Genomic DNA, 17082 nt, shown 5'->3' with positions numbered 1-17082 from the left:
GTTTTAGTGCAAGTTGGCATTTTCATTTATAACTTATAACAATACAGTGCAATTCACTTCAAACTTCACACATTTGTTCAGGACCATCACACCATTAGGTTCCATAACTCCACATCATCATAAACACATATTATGGCCCCTGATTTACTCTGGAACTTAGGTTTAAGTTTTATGGCATATTATGTCAGGTTCAAGATATAGGGCAAGTTGGGATTTTCACTATTAACTCCTATACCCTTCATTCAATTCACTTGATACTTCACACAATTGTTGACAACTGACGTATCATACAATAAGGTTACATAACTCCATGTTATCCTGAATACAAATTATGACCCTTGATCAACTAAAAATGTTTGCTTAAAGTTTTAGGTTAACTCGGCATTTTCACTTATAACTCCAGTACCGCTCATTCAATTCATACATCACAGAGTTGTCCAAGGCCATCACAGGATTAGGTAACTTCATATTATCGTAAATACAAATTAGGGCCCTTGATTTCACTCAAATAACGTTCCTTCAATGGATTTCATACTTCACACATTTGTACACGGCCATCACACAATTAGGCTACGTAACTCTATATTAACCATACTACAAACTAGGACCCCTGATTGACTTTTTTTTTACTTTTTTTCATGATTGTTTGTAAAAGGCACATATAGCATCATTTATGCATTAATTTCTTAGGCAAATCAGCATGTAGTCGAGAGTGTGGTCCTACAACAGCACTTGTTGATTTATGCAGACATTAAGATACAATTATACTAGATGATTCAGGCAAGAAATTTTATTTTGCCATGTACATTATGGCTGATAAAAATGTTTGACACTAGTACACTTCAAAGTGATAATAAGTAACATATGACAGACCGATCTGTGTTAAACTATTAACAGTTTGCTGAACACAGCCCAATATAGCCCATTTTGTAAACATGTTAATTGGCACTAAACTTCAACGCGAGTAGGGGGTGGCAAACCAAATCAACACAAGGCATCACAACGCATCAAGGTGATGTGGCCTACCAAGTATCAGTGTGATACAGCCTACCAAGTATCAGGGCGATATGGCCTACCAGGTATCAGTGTGATTTGGCCTACCAAGTATCAGTGTGATACGGCTTACCAAGTATCAGAGTGATACGGCCTACAAAGTATAGGAGTGATAAGGCCTACCAAGTATCAGTGTGATACGGCATACCAAGTATCAGGGCGATACGGCCTACCAGGTATCAGTGTGATTTGGCCTACCAAGTATCAGTGTGATACGGCTTACCAAGTATCAGAGTGATACGGCCTACAAAGTATCGAAGTGATAAGGCCTACCAAGTATCAGTGTGATAAAGGCCTACCAGGTATCAGTGTGATACGGCCTACCAAGTATCAGTGTGATAAGGCCTACCAAGTAATAGTGTGATATGGCCTACCAAGTAATAGTGTGATATGGCCTACCAAGTAATAGTGTGATACGGTCTACCAAGTAATAGTGTGATACGGCCTACCAAGTATCAGAGTGATAAAGCCTACCAGGTATCAGTGTGATAAGGCCTACCAGGTATCAGTGTGATAAGGCCTACCAAGTGTCAGTGTGATAAGGCCTACCAAGTATCGGTGTGATAAGGCCTACCAAGTATCAGTTTGATACGGCCTACCAAGTATCAGTGTGATACGGCCTACCAAGTATCAGTGTGATAAGGCCTACCAGGTATCAGTGTGATATGGCCTACCAGATATCAGTGTGATACGGCCTACCAAGTATCAGAGTGATAAGGCCTACCAAGTATCAGTGTGATACGGCCTACCAAGTATCAGAGTGATAAGGCCTACCAAGTATCAGTGTGATAAGGCCTACCGAGTTTCAGTGTGATATGGCCTACCAAGTATCAGAGTGATAAGGCCTACCAAATATTAGTGTTATATGACCTACTAGGTATCAGTGTGATAAGGCCTACCAAGTATCAGTGTGCAAGTTCCTCTTAGACAAGATGACCAACCCATCATGGTGGTAATGTGTAACAAGTATCAGAGTGTTACCCTCAAAACTGTTGGAGTAGTTTGCTTTGCAAAAACCAATAAAGCAAACATGAAATGATTCATTCTGCACCAGGAAAAAGTCAATTATAATCTTACATAAAGTTTATTTGTTAATATGACTTGACAAAATTATTGTATACAAAAATTGGACAATAATGTAGTGCTTGAACCCCGTTAAAAATGCAAGACTGTGAGTGAAATCCCATACATGAGCTACTATTTGTATAGAACTAGATAATGCTGGCAATCAGAGTAATACAGCCTTTACAGTGGACGGAATGTGTTGACAAAACAATTCTGATTATATTGTGTAAAATTTAAAATATATAGGCAACCTAATCCATAGTTATACCTCAGGTACATAAAATTGTCATGAACAATACCAAAACTGACATAAAATCTAGAAGCATGGTCATGAGACAAGCTATTCAAGAGTGTTGTATAGGCATGGGCTGTCATGAAGACATTCGCATGAGGTCCAGGGACGTCATTCCCTGATATATCGGTTTTCAAATGCCTCACAAAGTCATGTAACAGGGTTAGGTTAACTTTCCCCTAGCAGAAAATGTCAGTAATCTTTAACCTGACAGACTACAAATGTACATCTATAAACAATATATCACAATATCTTGGATCGGATTGTAAGTAATACATATTAAATACTAAGATATACATATAGTCTAACACATGTAAACATAAAATATCACAGAAACTAATAAACAAATGGCAGCTTATGGAACTTAAAAGTATCACAAAGGAGTAACTTTTTTCAGCAAACAAAAATAGTCCCATGCTAATCTCACTGGGAGGCACAGCATGATGACAGGGTAAGAAAATAATATCATGTTGTCCAAAAAGCACTTTAGCACATTAGCATCTTCCAACAATTTAATACAAAATGCCATGAATTCAGAATTACTTTTTTCTTTCAAATATTTCTCCTCGAAAAAACCCCAGTCTGTTTTTTCTGCTTGACTGAAATCAAGTCTCTGTCAAATCCGGTATTATTATAAAATTGTTCCTGGATGGGTGTCACAGCCCTTCAAACTATCTGAGGGCAGAGCGTGGGCGTGGAACAAGGGCAGACTGGTTCAGCTGGGTGTACGCCTTCTCCAACTGTATCAGCTCCTGAAACCAGTCCAACAGTGACAGTTCAGCTTATGGTTATCATCGTAATGTAACAATAGTTTAAAAGTGGACATCAAATTTCTACTATATATTATGTCTTATGACTTTGTATTATCATTACATTCATCTTCTATATACCATAAACTGAAACTGTATGGGCATCTCTAACAAGAAACGCTGCAATCGTAATTAATTGCGGCCGGCAGGAAGCGGTCTGACGACAAAAGTAAAACAGTATTGTGATTTATTTGCTTAATGCTACTACAGTGGATCAACATTCAACTGAAAAGCTTTGATAAACAGATATATCTATATTCATAATCAGGGCTTCTAGCTATAAGTTTGATATCAACAACATTACATTTGATTAAAATGACGCAAGCGGCGCACTCAGTTTTCAGACTCTGTAGTTAATAAAGCGCGTCGCTGTTGATATCCTATAGAATTAGGACAGGACTAGGTTAATTAATTCGGAATATTAATGCTTTTGCGGATTAACTTTGACAATTGTATTTTAAACTGTTTATAACCAGCAATGGTCCTTAATTCCAATTTAAATTGAAATATGGTAATAAAACAAACCGATATATCATGTAATGATGGACGACATTAGCAGTTTGCTGTGTGAAAATATGGACCGATTTTAACATTCTAATGGATAGCTGCAAGCACATAATTAACACATAATAAATTTGTTTAATTGTGTGTTCTGCGACCTACCACTACACATGATTGGACCAATTGCAAGCATCTGCTATTATTAACCGATATAGAGTTTCCAGTGTAGCAGAAAAAACAGCTGGTCCCATTGGTCTGATGGTAACTAGGACACTTTAATTTGGGGTAATTTTGATGTGTGAATGACCCAAGAAGGTTTGTGTATTACAAGTTCTACAAATTTTACTGATCTAAATGTTTAAGATAGAAATTATAAAACAAAAAAAAAAATTCTAAAAACCGGCAATTTGCTGGTCTGGACGGACACTTTTTGAAACTGAAATAGGTCTGGCTTGGTCAAAATCGGTCGAGACTGGCAAATTGCCGGTTTTTAGAAGCCCTGAGTCATATTTTAACACAAAACGGTCATATTTTAACATAACTTTATAAAACAAAGGAAACTACAGGGACAATTTTTCGGGTAAAGCTCTTAGATGCTGACCATACCTTTGCCTGATTTGTGAGTGTGTTTTGTAGTTTGGACATCTCGGCCATCTTGTGTGACATGATGTCACGGTTACGTCGCTGATGCTCCGTAAGTGTTGCAGTTTCATAGTCGTGTTCCCGCGTACGCAACTCTAGGGCACTGGCCAGTCGCTGCTGGTCCCGCGATGGTGACGGGGATCTCATGGTGAACTGTATCACATAGTATTATACACATGTTTACATTTCATTTATCTTATCTATAATATATGTTTCACATTCATGTTTTAGTTTAGTGTGCGAAATTAAGCTTAAGCTTAATGGGACTCGCTCATGTTTTGGCACCAATTCTTTTCTGAAACACTTATATTATTACTATTTCACTCTTTGATACCGATGTTGCAGAAAAAAAACCCCACTTAAGGTATAAAAAATTATTCTGGTTTTATAGGTGTGCAAACCCATGCCGGAACAGTCAAGGAAAAATTAGAAAACTGACAACAAAACCTCACGCCCACAAGGACTTGTACACAAACAAAAGGATAACTTAACCTTTAGGCCATTTGTCGAATTGCGTTACTAATGCTATTCAAATCATGGACTTCAAAGATAATATAAGGCATATATCAACATTTGATGAAGGGTTCCAGTCATAAGTATCTTAAGTTTTAACAGGCCTTTGTCACACTTTATTTTGTCATACCAAAACAAAATGCATTTTACAAAACATGAGCAGGCCCTGTACAATGCATTTTCATTCCAATGATCCCATCTTACAGGAAACCACTGTATAAATAGTGTGTTCCTCAAATAGAAGGCATTACATGGATATATACATCAAATTCCATTACATCTAATGACAAGTCAAGTGTGTTTCCAACATGTACATCTAATGACAAGTCAAGTGTATGTGTAGCATTTACATCTAGTGACGCTTCAACTGTGTTCTTTATTTTGATGATAAATAGATATAGTAATTGATGTCCAGAAAGGATTGACTCTCATTCCAACGGACCAGACTATCTTCAATGAAAACAAAAGTACTAAGAGTACAAAATAAGAGTGTCAATACAGTATTTCCATAACTAAATCTATTCTAGCGTACCTTCCTGTGGTTGGCAATGTTGTTGTACGAGTTGGGTGTGGTGAGGTTTGGGCTAGATGAGGTGATGGTGGACAGTTTTGCATGACGCAGAGCGTTGTTCTCATCCTGAAGCTGCCTCACCTTCCCCTGCAGGTGCGCCAGCCGCTTGGCATACTCCACATCCTCACCACCACCGTTGTTCTGGAAGAGGTTGGAGATGCTTGTCATTATTGCAATAAGTGATTTTATGATGTCTGGTTCAAATAATGTGTACCCTACCTGTCCACTATTTGATTTTACCTAAAGAGTTTTAACTTGCAATATAAACATAGTAAATATTTTTCTATTATCATTATAGTCAAGGGAGACAACCATGTAACTATACATACAATGGACAGCTTGTTTATTTCCCTTTCCAGCCTTTGGAGGTCGTGTTGTTGTTGCTCTGACACCTGTCGGAGATGCCGCTCTGTTGGGGGAGACTTAACCTGCTGGCGACTGAAACAGTGGGGTTGTCACATGTTAACTTGATTTTTGTTCAAACTGGCCTACATCTGTGGTAATACAATAAATGATATGGGAGACATTTACACTATACTTACGCAGCTATGTCATTGTCAGGTGTGTATGTCATGCCTCTGTACTCATTTGTCGAAAGACCCTAGAAAAGAAATACAATTTTACTGAGTTCTTAAAAAAAGTCAGGTTAATTTTATAAACTAACTAAAGTCAGCCTTAAGAAGCAACCTACAACATTAGGCATGAAATTGACTGGCTACTATTCTGAAGCAATATTATGTTGAAAACCATTTTTTTTCAATTTCTGTAAAGAATTAAAAAGTATGGAACACATTAATGTCCAGTACATGCAAAATAAATTACCCACCCTAACAAGCCTCTCCTTGAGTCTGGCCATCTCCTCCTCCTTCTCTCGTTCCAACTGTCGTCGCAGGTTCGCCAGAGCCTCATCCTAGAAACAATATCACATTCATGTAACTATCCACATATTGAAACCCTGGCCAGCGGTGGACGGGTGTTATGCCATTGACTTATTCACTAAGGTATGTCCCACATGCCTTCCTTCTGCTTTTAACCATTCATGAAACAGGTCTCTTTCTGACCGCTTCTTTGATTTAAAAGGCAACAAATTAAATTGAATAACTGACATCTAACAAGTCAAACCGCAAAAGATGACATGTGAGGCATATCGAGCTATATTAAAGAATAAAATAGGTCAAGTCCACCACCTCATCTAAAAACACTGGCACTAAGATAGTTACTAAAGATATGTCTTTAATTAACCTTATCTTTAAACATAAAAGGCCGTTTACATACATGTATCCGGCTTTGAAATATGCTGTGGTCAATTTTGATATAAAGTGTAATTTAATCATTTGAAACGCCCATCATAATAAGGCACTGCAGCAGCCAAATATGATGAAAACACCATGCATAGATCATGCAAAAAAGTACCAAGTCTGATGTATTTTATGTGATAAATGGTCAAAGCAAACCGTGTCAAAGAAAAATCAATCATGCTTCAAGGTATTATTTTCATCCCAGAAAGCATTTATTTTCACAAAACTTTTGTCATTTCATGATTCATGCTTTTTGGCTTCAAAACCAAACTAAAACACCATTCCCTTGATTGACGTTCATATTTTCAGCTTATTTTCATATTTCTATAATCTACTTTTTGTCTATGCATCAAAATTCCCTGAACCCAATCAAGGGAGGTAACTGTTTACATTTCTATCCCAGAGTCGGTTCCAGATCCTTCTAAACTCACACGGCTGAAATACACCAGGATGTTAACGTACTGTGATGGCTTGAAATTACCAGTATGTGGCATTTTAGAATAAAAATATATATCTTTGTATAAAACACTTGTAGTGAATTAGTCAAAGTAGTCAAGTTTAGTTACACTTAAAACAACACAAATAACAAAATACATGAAACAGCACATTAGTCATTGTTAGTAGACAAACCAAAAGTCTGATAAAAGAGTATAACATTATTTACTACTATATAGTAAAGATACAGAATGGAACAGTTTTACTAGACATAAAAATCCCCAATGTGTATTGTAAAATTCCTGAAAACTGTTGTTGTAAACAAAATTCAGTTCATTCCTCAAACATAATAAAATCTCAACAACTAGACATAATCTTGCATCAAGAAACTCAACTCTTTGACAAGGGACAAAACTCTTTGACAAGGGACAAAACTCTGTGACAAGAAACAGAACTGTGTACCAGAGATGTAATGTCTTCCTCCATTCGAAACTGCACCTATAACATGTGGTCTGTTTCATATGTATGTAAAAAATACAGTAATCGAAAGCATTCTTTTGTTCAAAACTGGTGATATCTCCATCAAATACTGTCACATATATAGCACTTTACCAAATTTGGTTTTTCTTAATATTTCTTAAGGATTTTATGAATGTTGAGCATGCTTCATTTGAAATTGAATATTCATGTTCTCTATATTCAATGTACTTTTCCAAGAAGTATTTCTATTACTGGAAATGAACTAAAACAAGAGCACCGCGGAGTGGGTGCCAACGCTCGTCTGAGTTATGAGGTAAGGTTAAAGTTTTTGGACGACGACGACGACGCAGACGCAGACGCAGACGCAGACGACGCCGACGACGCCAAGGCTATCACAATAACTCGACTTTTTTTCTTCGAAAAACAGACGAGCTAAAAATGTAATTTTATATATTAACTGAGTTTAACTATAATAAATTACAATGTTTGCAAGTAATAGAGAGAGATCCAAACTGTAGCTGATCATAATGAATGGAAATATTTGCAAAAAAACAGAATGTGATAAGAACATTCACATATAATATTAAATGATATATAAACAGCATGCTCGGTGAATGCGGCTATATGTATCAGGCAGTACCTTCTCTCGGTCCACCACGCTACTCGTGTTTTTCTGCAGGTCGAGCTCGTGCTGTAGACCGCTGACGTGAAGTCGTAGCTCCTCGTTACATGCCCGCAAGTTTGCCTGAAAACAAGCCCAGGGCCGTCTGTAAACACGCTAAACTAAACACACTCAACAGACAACACAACAGTTATAGTTCTGGGTAGGTGAGGTTTGAGCTCTTCTAGAGTATGTCGACTAAATGGATTCTGTCATTTATTTATATAAGCTGCTTGAAAAGCTCATTTAGGAAAGGGTTAGCACAGTTCATGCAGTTTTACTACTATGAATATTGACATGAAACACTGGCATACATATAGTATTACAAAAAGATATTATACTGCAGATACAACTACAATTTACTAATAAAATCTACAAAGATCTAGCTTACTCTACACACAAAATTATAAGTAAATGCATGGTTAATACACTTAAATGGAAATCAGTGAAAAACGTTTTTATCAAATGCTTTACCTTGTTTCCGGTTTAATTTAACCAAAACATATGTTTATGTATCACACATGTGTAATACACATTGCTCTATTTCTATTGGTCAGGAAATATTTATCACTCAGCAAGTTTGTAAACACTCAAATTCGCAAACATAATTGCTTAGTTGGCAATATTCCTGCAAGTCATACATTTATTTCTCTTTTTTTTATAACAAAGATTTATTTCAATTCAGCAGTTCATTTTCTTTAATACAGTAGTTCATTTTTATTCTAACTATTCAAGGACAATGTAATATTTTGTCATGATTTTGTGAAAAAACATTTTTAAAAAGATTCGATACTTAATGTGTTCAAACAGGAAATGATGTCATGAACATATCAAAAATAATGATTTCATCTTACTGGGTACGACCTTATAGTTAAAAAGAAAGCAAAATATGTCATTAAAAGTAAAGTGTTAATGCCACATTATTACTGCATTTTATCTTTGATTGCATTCTACTTATGTTATAAAGAAAATTAAATCAATTGGATGTATTTATTGTTTTAAATAACTTCGGGAACTGCGCTTTATTTTGGAAAAGGCTTTATTTGTGGTATTCAGCTTATTGGTACACATGGGTAAACAGGTAGGTCTTTTTTGCTCTTTTTTACCAGAAAAAGCATGTGATACAAGAATCTGACTCTCGTCATCAGATAATGCACATTTAATTCAACTTGTCCAAGAAATATGTCAGGAACACTCGCCAAAAGCTGGCTTACATATTTCTTTAACTCATTGAAAAAAATAGTGTTTTATATGATAATTCATGACAGACGCTTTGTATAATATTGAAATGTAAACTAAAAACTAAAATGAGAGAAACTCTTGTTGGCAAACCATAAATGCAATAAACTAAAAACATGATTGCTCAAATTGAACCGTATAATGGCAAGTACAGTGATGTCACAATATCCAAGTGCCTATAGAAGGGAAAAGATAGTAAGGAAAGATATGCTAATTCTATGTGCCTGACCAAAATCACCACCATGAACAAGAAATACTTGAAAAACATCATTTTTTACTCAGGGCAATAGATTGTGAGAGTGATGTATTAATACTTGTGTCCACCTTTCACCCAGGAGGAAGCACTCTCTACTTCACCCATGAGGAAGCACTCTCTACTTCACCAAACAGTGAGAGCTCTTTACTTCACCCAACAGGGAGAGCTTTCTACTTCACCCATGTCCCCTTGGGAGTGCTCTCTTCTTCACCCAACAGGGAGAGCTCTCTACTTCACTCATGAGGGAGCACTCTCTACTTCACCCAACAGGGAGAGCTTTCTACTTCATCCATGTCCCCTTGGGAGTGCTCTTTACTTCACCCAACAGGGAGAGCTCTCTACTTCACCCATGAGGGAGCGCTCTCTACTTCTCAAAATAACACTAGAATTGGTTACTGAATACTAGCTAGGAAACAAACTACAGCAATATTTATATCACCTTGGAGCTGTAGTCACAATCCAGCTAAAATAAATTAGTACAAAGTAAGACCTTTAATACTAGTAACTGACTCCCATGAAGAAAACCCATCACAATAGTAGCAGGTGCAACACAGACCTTGACCCTGCTATCACCATGTTTAAGAGCGTCTACAAGTGTGGGTGTTTACCCTCTCAGAGCTATACTGGGCTTTCACAGTGGGCCAGTCTCGGCTCTTCTGGACCCTGTCATCTTTCATGAACTGCTGCACGTTCTTATCCCCCACAGGAGGAGAGGCTACTATTGTAAACTGAACACACAACGACAAGTCAGACACTTTTGGAAAATGGTTTAAAGAATCAGTTTATATGGTTTAAGACCACTATTGTGTTTTCTTTAAAAACTTACGGTTACAAACAAATAATGAATTACAAACAGTGTGAATGATGAATGTTAACAACATTTATTTAATCTAAATAATACAATACTTTACATTATTCAAACAGAAAAGTAGATGAATAACGCCCTTTACAACAATACATTTTAACCTAAATGCTTAAGAGATCTTCATGTCACTAAAGATGTGTGCAGAGACAGAATGCCAGAAAAGAATAAAATTAAAACCATTTCCATCTTTCCCTGATAAGATGCATACAAAGTGCAGAAGAATAGAATGATTGAAAACAACCTGTATGTTTCCCACAAGGATCTGAAATTCCACACCATGCAACACACATTGTTCCTAACATATGTATGGTGACTGATTTATGCCATTAATGTATATCAGCCAACAAACATTTGCTATTATGTTTGAGCCCTTCAGGATTGTGCATTTAATGTGTTGCCATTTCCCCTACCACAAAACCCCAAAACACATCAAAGCAACTATTTGTTTACTTATGTGTTTTCTGCCCTGAAAAACTGCCACATTGTTTTAGCAGAAATAAGCGACCACACACACCACTGACTACTAGAAAACCAGGTGCACTGAAACACTTCTACCAGGCCAGGAGACGCAATGAAAGGAAAGGCAATATATTTGGTGATCACATCTACGGCTGCATAACAGACATGGTATACAGTAATGATACAAAACTGAAATGTTATAATTATATAAAATTCAAATAATTGACATTTCAGGTTATTTGCTTTTTATGAATTATTCAAATCTTACAGAATGTATCATGTTGATAGAAAAAAAGTTTTTTTTATCTAAATTAGAAAAAATGGTCTATGCCCAGGAAATTCTACTGAACTAAAAACAGTGCAGTAGATGTTGTTTCTCTTAATTTCATCACCTAAAAAGAAGTGAAACATATTGCCTTTTAGAAAGTGTGCCCAGCCTACTGATTACACGTGTAGCAAGAGTCAAGACGAACCTCATTAGCGCGACAGACTTCCTGCGCTTGTGTAAACAGAAACAGTTCGCTCCCCTTGTCTTGCTTCAATCACAACCCAACAGAATTAACAAACATGTAAACACCAACGAAAACTAACAATGGATTTTTAAGTCATGTCTGTAAAAAGCCAATCAAAATAGTACAGACAAAGAAAAAAGAAAATGCACAGCGGTCTTCCTTCATTTAGATTATAAAACATTTACTGTCAAGAGTTTAGCATTTTCTGTTAGAAACATGTTTAAACAAACACAAAAAGCAACATAGTTGTAATTTGTAATTCACAGGTGACATGTAAAGGCAATAGCTACCATAAAGCCCATGTATGAGATAGTTTTGTTACAGATTATGATAAAAGGAAATGTAATAAGGACACAGAGGAAGAAGACCAGTGAGGTGGGGTAGGTGGGTGGGGCATGTTCACCTACCAGAGCTGAGGTGGTTGGGTTCTTCACTGAGCTGCCCTGAGAGCTGAAATACAACAACACACACATTCAGCATTGTCATGAATTACTATATAAGATATAATACTTTACTAACAAGAATTTCTAATAATTAAACTTTAATAATAAGTTCATTGTAAATGTAGGCACCCAATTACCTGGAGAAGTTCACCTTCCTGGGTGAGAGGCCGAGAATCTCGGAAGTCTTCCTGCACTCCTCGTTGATCTCATTGACCAGGGTTCTCTCTGTGCGGTCAAGGCTAAGGGAGCTTTCCTTCTGAGTGCGCACATGCCGCAGCCTCTCCTCACGCAGGGACCGTAACTCCGCCTCCTGGGCACGGATTGTCTCCCTTAGCTTATCCAGCTCCTTCTTGTGCTCCTGCAGGTAGCACACAACACATTGGATACTTCATGCACAAACGCCATCACACATGGGGGACAGTGTCAGATTGTTATTTATTATACAACACAATCGCACAATACAAGTAATTTAATACAGAAATAATTTCATGGGGAAATTTTTTGAGGTGCCTATAAAATAAAACTTATCATCTTATCATAACATCTCAGTTGTGGACAAATAAACAGCAGGACAAAAATATAACAACAGAGCCAATAATACAGTAAAGTGCAAAAAACGAAACAAAATATTTTGTGAGAAATAAAGCAAAAATTGAGAAACAAATAAGATTTCTGTAAGATATATTGTGTAATGAAGTTTCATGTTTGATGTTGTATCGTAAAGCTGCATATGTTTGTATGTTTGAATATCTACAAACATATGAGTGATATTCTGAACTTCATGCTGTATATCAAATATTTCAACACCACTAACAAGACATAATTAGACATCTTGTCTTAATTTTTGATGAGACAAGATGTCAACTTTCAAACATAAAAATGAAAAACTGCGATCTGCTCGTTTGTCAGCAGCCTTATATGACTGGTATACAGTCATTTACTCATAAATTGGCTAATTCCTAGACAAAATATAAATAAAAAATTGTCAAAATGGTCAATAAGGAGAGCGCAACTTTAAAAATAACTCAAATTTCTTACACAAAGATCATGTTCAAATTGCTATCTGTTTTCTAAAACGTAATACATGACAATATCGGTACCATAGGTTTAATAAAGTTCTTCAGTTGGGAACAAATTCACCAATTTTTTTTATATTTCGTTGTTTTTTTCATGAGTTCTTTAATCAAACATTCTCATTTGCTTCTTCCAAAAAAGGATATAACATTTGATGAACGATTTCTTGAACAACAAACAAACACACAATACCGTCTATATATGGTTCAAGTTTCACTTAGTATCCAACTTTTTCAAAATGTCAAATACACATAGACATTCAGAGACAAACAGGGTCAATAGACATTCAGACAGAAAACAGGGTCAATAGACATTCAGACAGAAAACAGGGTCAATAGACATTCAGAGACAAACAGGGTCAATAGACATTCAGACAGAAAACAGGGTCAATAGACATTCAGACAGAAAACAGGGTCAATAGACATTCAGACAGACAAACAGGGTCAATAGATATTCAGACAGACAAACAGGGTCAATAGATATTCAGACAGACAAACAGGGTCAATAGATATTCAGACAGACAAACAGGGTCAATAGATATTCAGACAGACAAACAGGGTCAATAGATATTCAGACAGACAAACAGGGTCAATAGATATTAAGACAGACATACATCAGGTCAATAGACATTCAGAGAGACAAACAGGGTCACTCATTACTATAGGGCACCCACAGTTATTTTGTAGGGCTCTTAAAAGCACTTAACCTCCCAAGTGATAAGCTTTCTCAAACCCCTACTAACATAGCGTGTGTAGCTAACTCACATTTTTCGTCTGCTCCTTGATACGTTCGAGCTCGGCAGTATGCTCCTGCCTCATGAGCTCCTTGGCACGAGCGACTGCTATGAGTTTCTCGTGCATCACTGTCTTGTTGGACGTCTTCAGATCTTCCAGCTCCTGGTGGGCAGAGGGAAACATAACATTAAGTTTATACTGTACTTATGAAGAACAACATACTGTCTGAAGAGGTATTTAAAAGCAACATCTCCAGGTACATACATTCAGTTTAAAAATGAAATATTTACAAATATCTGAAACGAACAGGCAAAGTAAATGGCACAGCATTACATTTTCAAACAAATGTGGTTTTTTATTTATTATTTTTCTTCGTATTTATAACTTCTTGTAATAATAAATGAGTTTATAAATTATTTGAGCACAAATCACAGAGGCCGCATTAAATGAGTTGGGAACTTTACCTCTGAGCACATCATAAATCTGTTCCTTATTTCTAGTAAATGGTCATAATCCAGATCCATTTTACCAGAGCTGCTCCTGTTTCTATACATGGAGATAACTTAGCTCCTTTTCAGTCTAAACCTTTATTTCTGTTTTTTTCCTGTTCCTTATCCTGTATAACTTTTGGAACTTCAAAATGAATTCTCCATCCTTAATTTCTTACATTTGACATTAAAATTCCTAATTCCCTTTCCAGCTTATTCAGCTGTTTGGCAAACCTACTAATTATTATATCAGTTTATTTACAAATCCACCTAAAATTAAAATTGTCTCTTAACTTTAGAATAGAATATTCAATGATGACACTGTGGACGTTTGTATTCCATTAATATTCTCACTATAAAACACTTCTGTCAATAAAATCTGAACTAGCATGCAAGGTCCACACATTAATTTTAATAATTCAATTCATCATTTTCACCTGTTTGAAACTAGTGAAAAAACAATGTCTAGCAATTTATCCGACTCAAGTTCAGCACAATTTCGTTATAAATCACATACTGGTAATAGCATATCTGTGTTTACAAAATAATATTGTACAAACAAATAATAACACTCCAACTAAACCCTTGTTCAGTTCAATTCACTTCTTTTTGTAATAACTATTATCATAAACAAACAATGCATGTTATAATTTACAACAAGTTGTGAAAGAATTTTAATAGCATGCTTATGTTAGTTTCCCCACATAAATTCTTTAAACATGAAAGTCAGGACATGTACATTCATATACAACATTGTAATCTTGTATGTCACATGCCAATCAATAGCATAATTACTTTGTCAGCCTTTCTTTACAAGTTTCATAGTTTCAACGGTTTACATTTACCTATGCCATTCACTTTCTGATAATTAATCTTTTCACCTTACAGACTTATCAATAGACTGATTAAAGCTTTAAACGCTACAGTCCTACTTTTAAACTTTTTGACCAAATCTACATACTGCTAAATTTGAAAACTTTTTATCTTTTACCAATAACAGCCAGATTCTTTCATTAATTTAAAAAAAATATGTATAAAAATAATGTGCTTTCTAGATACTGTTAAGTAATGAATTATAAATATCTTGCTCCTTTTGCTAACACACAGTCATGTACATACTACAAGAATAATACCCTGAGTATAAAATATTTATACTGAATAAATAACGGGAGTTCAATACATATTTTATTGCAAATAAAAGTGATAGAATTAGAATAAAATGTTCTGAATTACTGCTGAAATATTGTCTATTGAATCTTTACAAACTGTGTACAATGAGGAAAATCATATATTGAGCTTGACATGAATATAATAGTAATTGTGATTTATCAGCAATGAAATTAAAGGCCATTAATCTATTTCCCTCATTAGATCTTTTATATGGATAGCTATCTTCAGGGGTGTTTAATGGACAATTGGGTTCTAACTATGTGGGTATGAACAGCTCATGACTTCTGTGACATTCCTGACAGAAGTATAATTGTTTGAAATTACTTGAACTTGAAAGAGGACCAATATAACCTTGTGGTTTATTCAAGACATAAATGATAGCACATTGAGGCTAAAACATGCTTGTTTGTATATCATTGGCCACTTAAAAAAAACAATATAAAAACTGTTTCAGTTAAATCATTTTTTAATTGAAAGGCACTGAAAAACTTCATGCATACAGTTGTGTGTCATGCAAAATGTATACAAGAAGGCCATCATGAAGCACCTACAGCCATATTACAGTATTTTAGTGCAAACACATCAAACACGGGCCTACTGCTGTCATCCAATATTTCCATAATGGTAAGCCACAACTATCTCATAATTCACACTGCAAATCTACTATCACTCACCGCCTGACAGGGAAATTGCAATAAAAGGATTAAAATCAAATTAAAAAGGATTTACTCATATATTCTGTTTAAAAGCAACTGAAGGAGAGCTTATTCCTTATAAGATTTATATGGGAATATATATACAAGATATCCGCTTGTTGTGTTATATAATGCCATGGAACATTAGCTAGAAAAAAGTTCTCAAAGAAATGAATCAGCATGTTTGTCAAAAATTATGGGATTTCAGGGCATTGAAATAGGATGAAAACTGTTATCTTTTTGTATTTTGAACAAGATACATGTATGTATAAACTTGTATATTATCTACCATATTTAGGAAAATCCCAGTATTTCCATAGTTTAAACAAATTCTTAACTAATCCTGGACATAATCCCTAGACAAATCAATCTGTAACTACCACGCCTGCTGTGGAACATACCTGTCTCTGTTCCTTGAGCCTGGCCTCAAGGCCCCTCTGCTGGTCCTTCATGTTGTCTAGCTGGGCAGTCAGGGAGGATATCTGGGTACGGTGCTCCCCCTGCAGGGCCTCCCGTTCCTGCTGCACTGCCCACATCTGCTCACTCTCAGCATGTGCCTTCTCCTTAGCTATTGCCTCCGATACCTACGATATAATAAACATACAATGAATGTACAGTATTATATATGCTTTCAATGCTAACTCCTTGCAGTATTTTTTTCAAGGTGTCATTTGAAAAGATATTTTTTTGTATCTTTACAAGTTCTGAACTAAACTCATAGAGCAAGAACTGTTTGAGAACTCTCTGAAATTGACCTTCAAGTTGGAAGTGTAGAAAATTGAAGGGTATTAATTTTAATGCATTATTATGTTTAACTCAATTGACTT

General features: G+C 35.8%; 1 protein-coding gene across 8 annotated transcripts in view; it reads right to left on the bottom strand.

Annotated features, from left to right (window-relative positions):
• Positions 1 to 2118: 2118 nt before the first annotated feature.
• LOC128231521 (golgin subfamily A member 4-like) overlaps positions 2119 to 17082 on the bottom strand; it is an 80027-nt gene continuing 65063 nt past the window's right edge. For 3 of the 8 annotated variants that reach the window (XM_052944467.1, XM_052944468.1, XM_052944474.1), the window contains 15 exons: positions 16657 to 16839; positions 13933 to 14064; positions 12232 to 12452; positions 12059 to 12101; positions 11613 to 11675; positions 10424 to 10543; positions 8300 to 8404; positions 7642 to 7677; positions 7135 to 7179; positions 6273 to 6356; positions 5989 to 6047; positions 5776 to 5884; positions 5408 to 5587; positions 4327 to 4515; positions 2119 to 3162 (listed from right to left, as the gene is read on the bottom strand). In XM_052944467.1, coding sequence (XP_052800427.1) covers positions 3082 to 3162; positions 4327 to 4515; positions 5408 to 5587; positions 5776 to 5884; positions 5989 to 6047; positions 6273 to 6356; positions 7135 to 7179; positions 7642 to 7677; positions 8300 to 8404; positions 10424 to 10543; positions 11613 to 11675; positions 12059 to 12101; positions 12232 to 12452; positions 13933 to 14064; positions 16657 to 16839 — 1650 coding nt within the window. In that variant the 3' untranslated portion in view covers positions 2119 to 3081. The remainder of the gene's footprint in view (positions 3163 to 4326; positions 4516 to 5407; positions 5588 to 5775; positions 5885 to 5988; positions 6048 to 6272; positions 6357 to 7134; positions 7180 to 7641; positions 7678 to 8299; positions 8405 to 10423; positions 10544 to 11612; positions 11676 to 12058; positions 12102 to 12231; positions 12453 to 13932; positions 14065 to 16656; positions 16840 to 17082) is intronic. The other 5 variants (XM_052944469.1, XM_052944470.1, XM_052944471.1 and 2 more) reach the window with 4 other exon arrangements.

The sequence above is a fragment of the Mya arenaria genome, chromosome 4 (genome assembly GCF_026914265.1).
Source record: "Mya arenaria isolate MELC-2E11 chromosome 4, ASM2691426v1".
Taxonomy (NCBI): Eukaryota; Metazoa; Mollusca; class Bivalvia; order Myida; family Myidae; genus Mya; species Mya arenaria.
The sequence above is the reverse complement of the archived record's forward strand: the minus strand, read 5'-3'. Positions and strand labels throughout refer to the sequence as shown.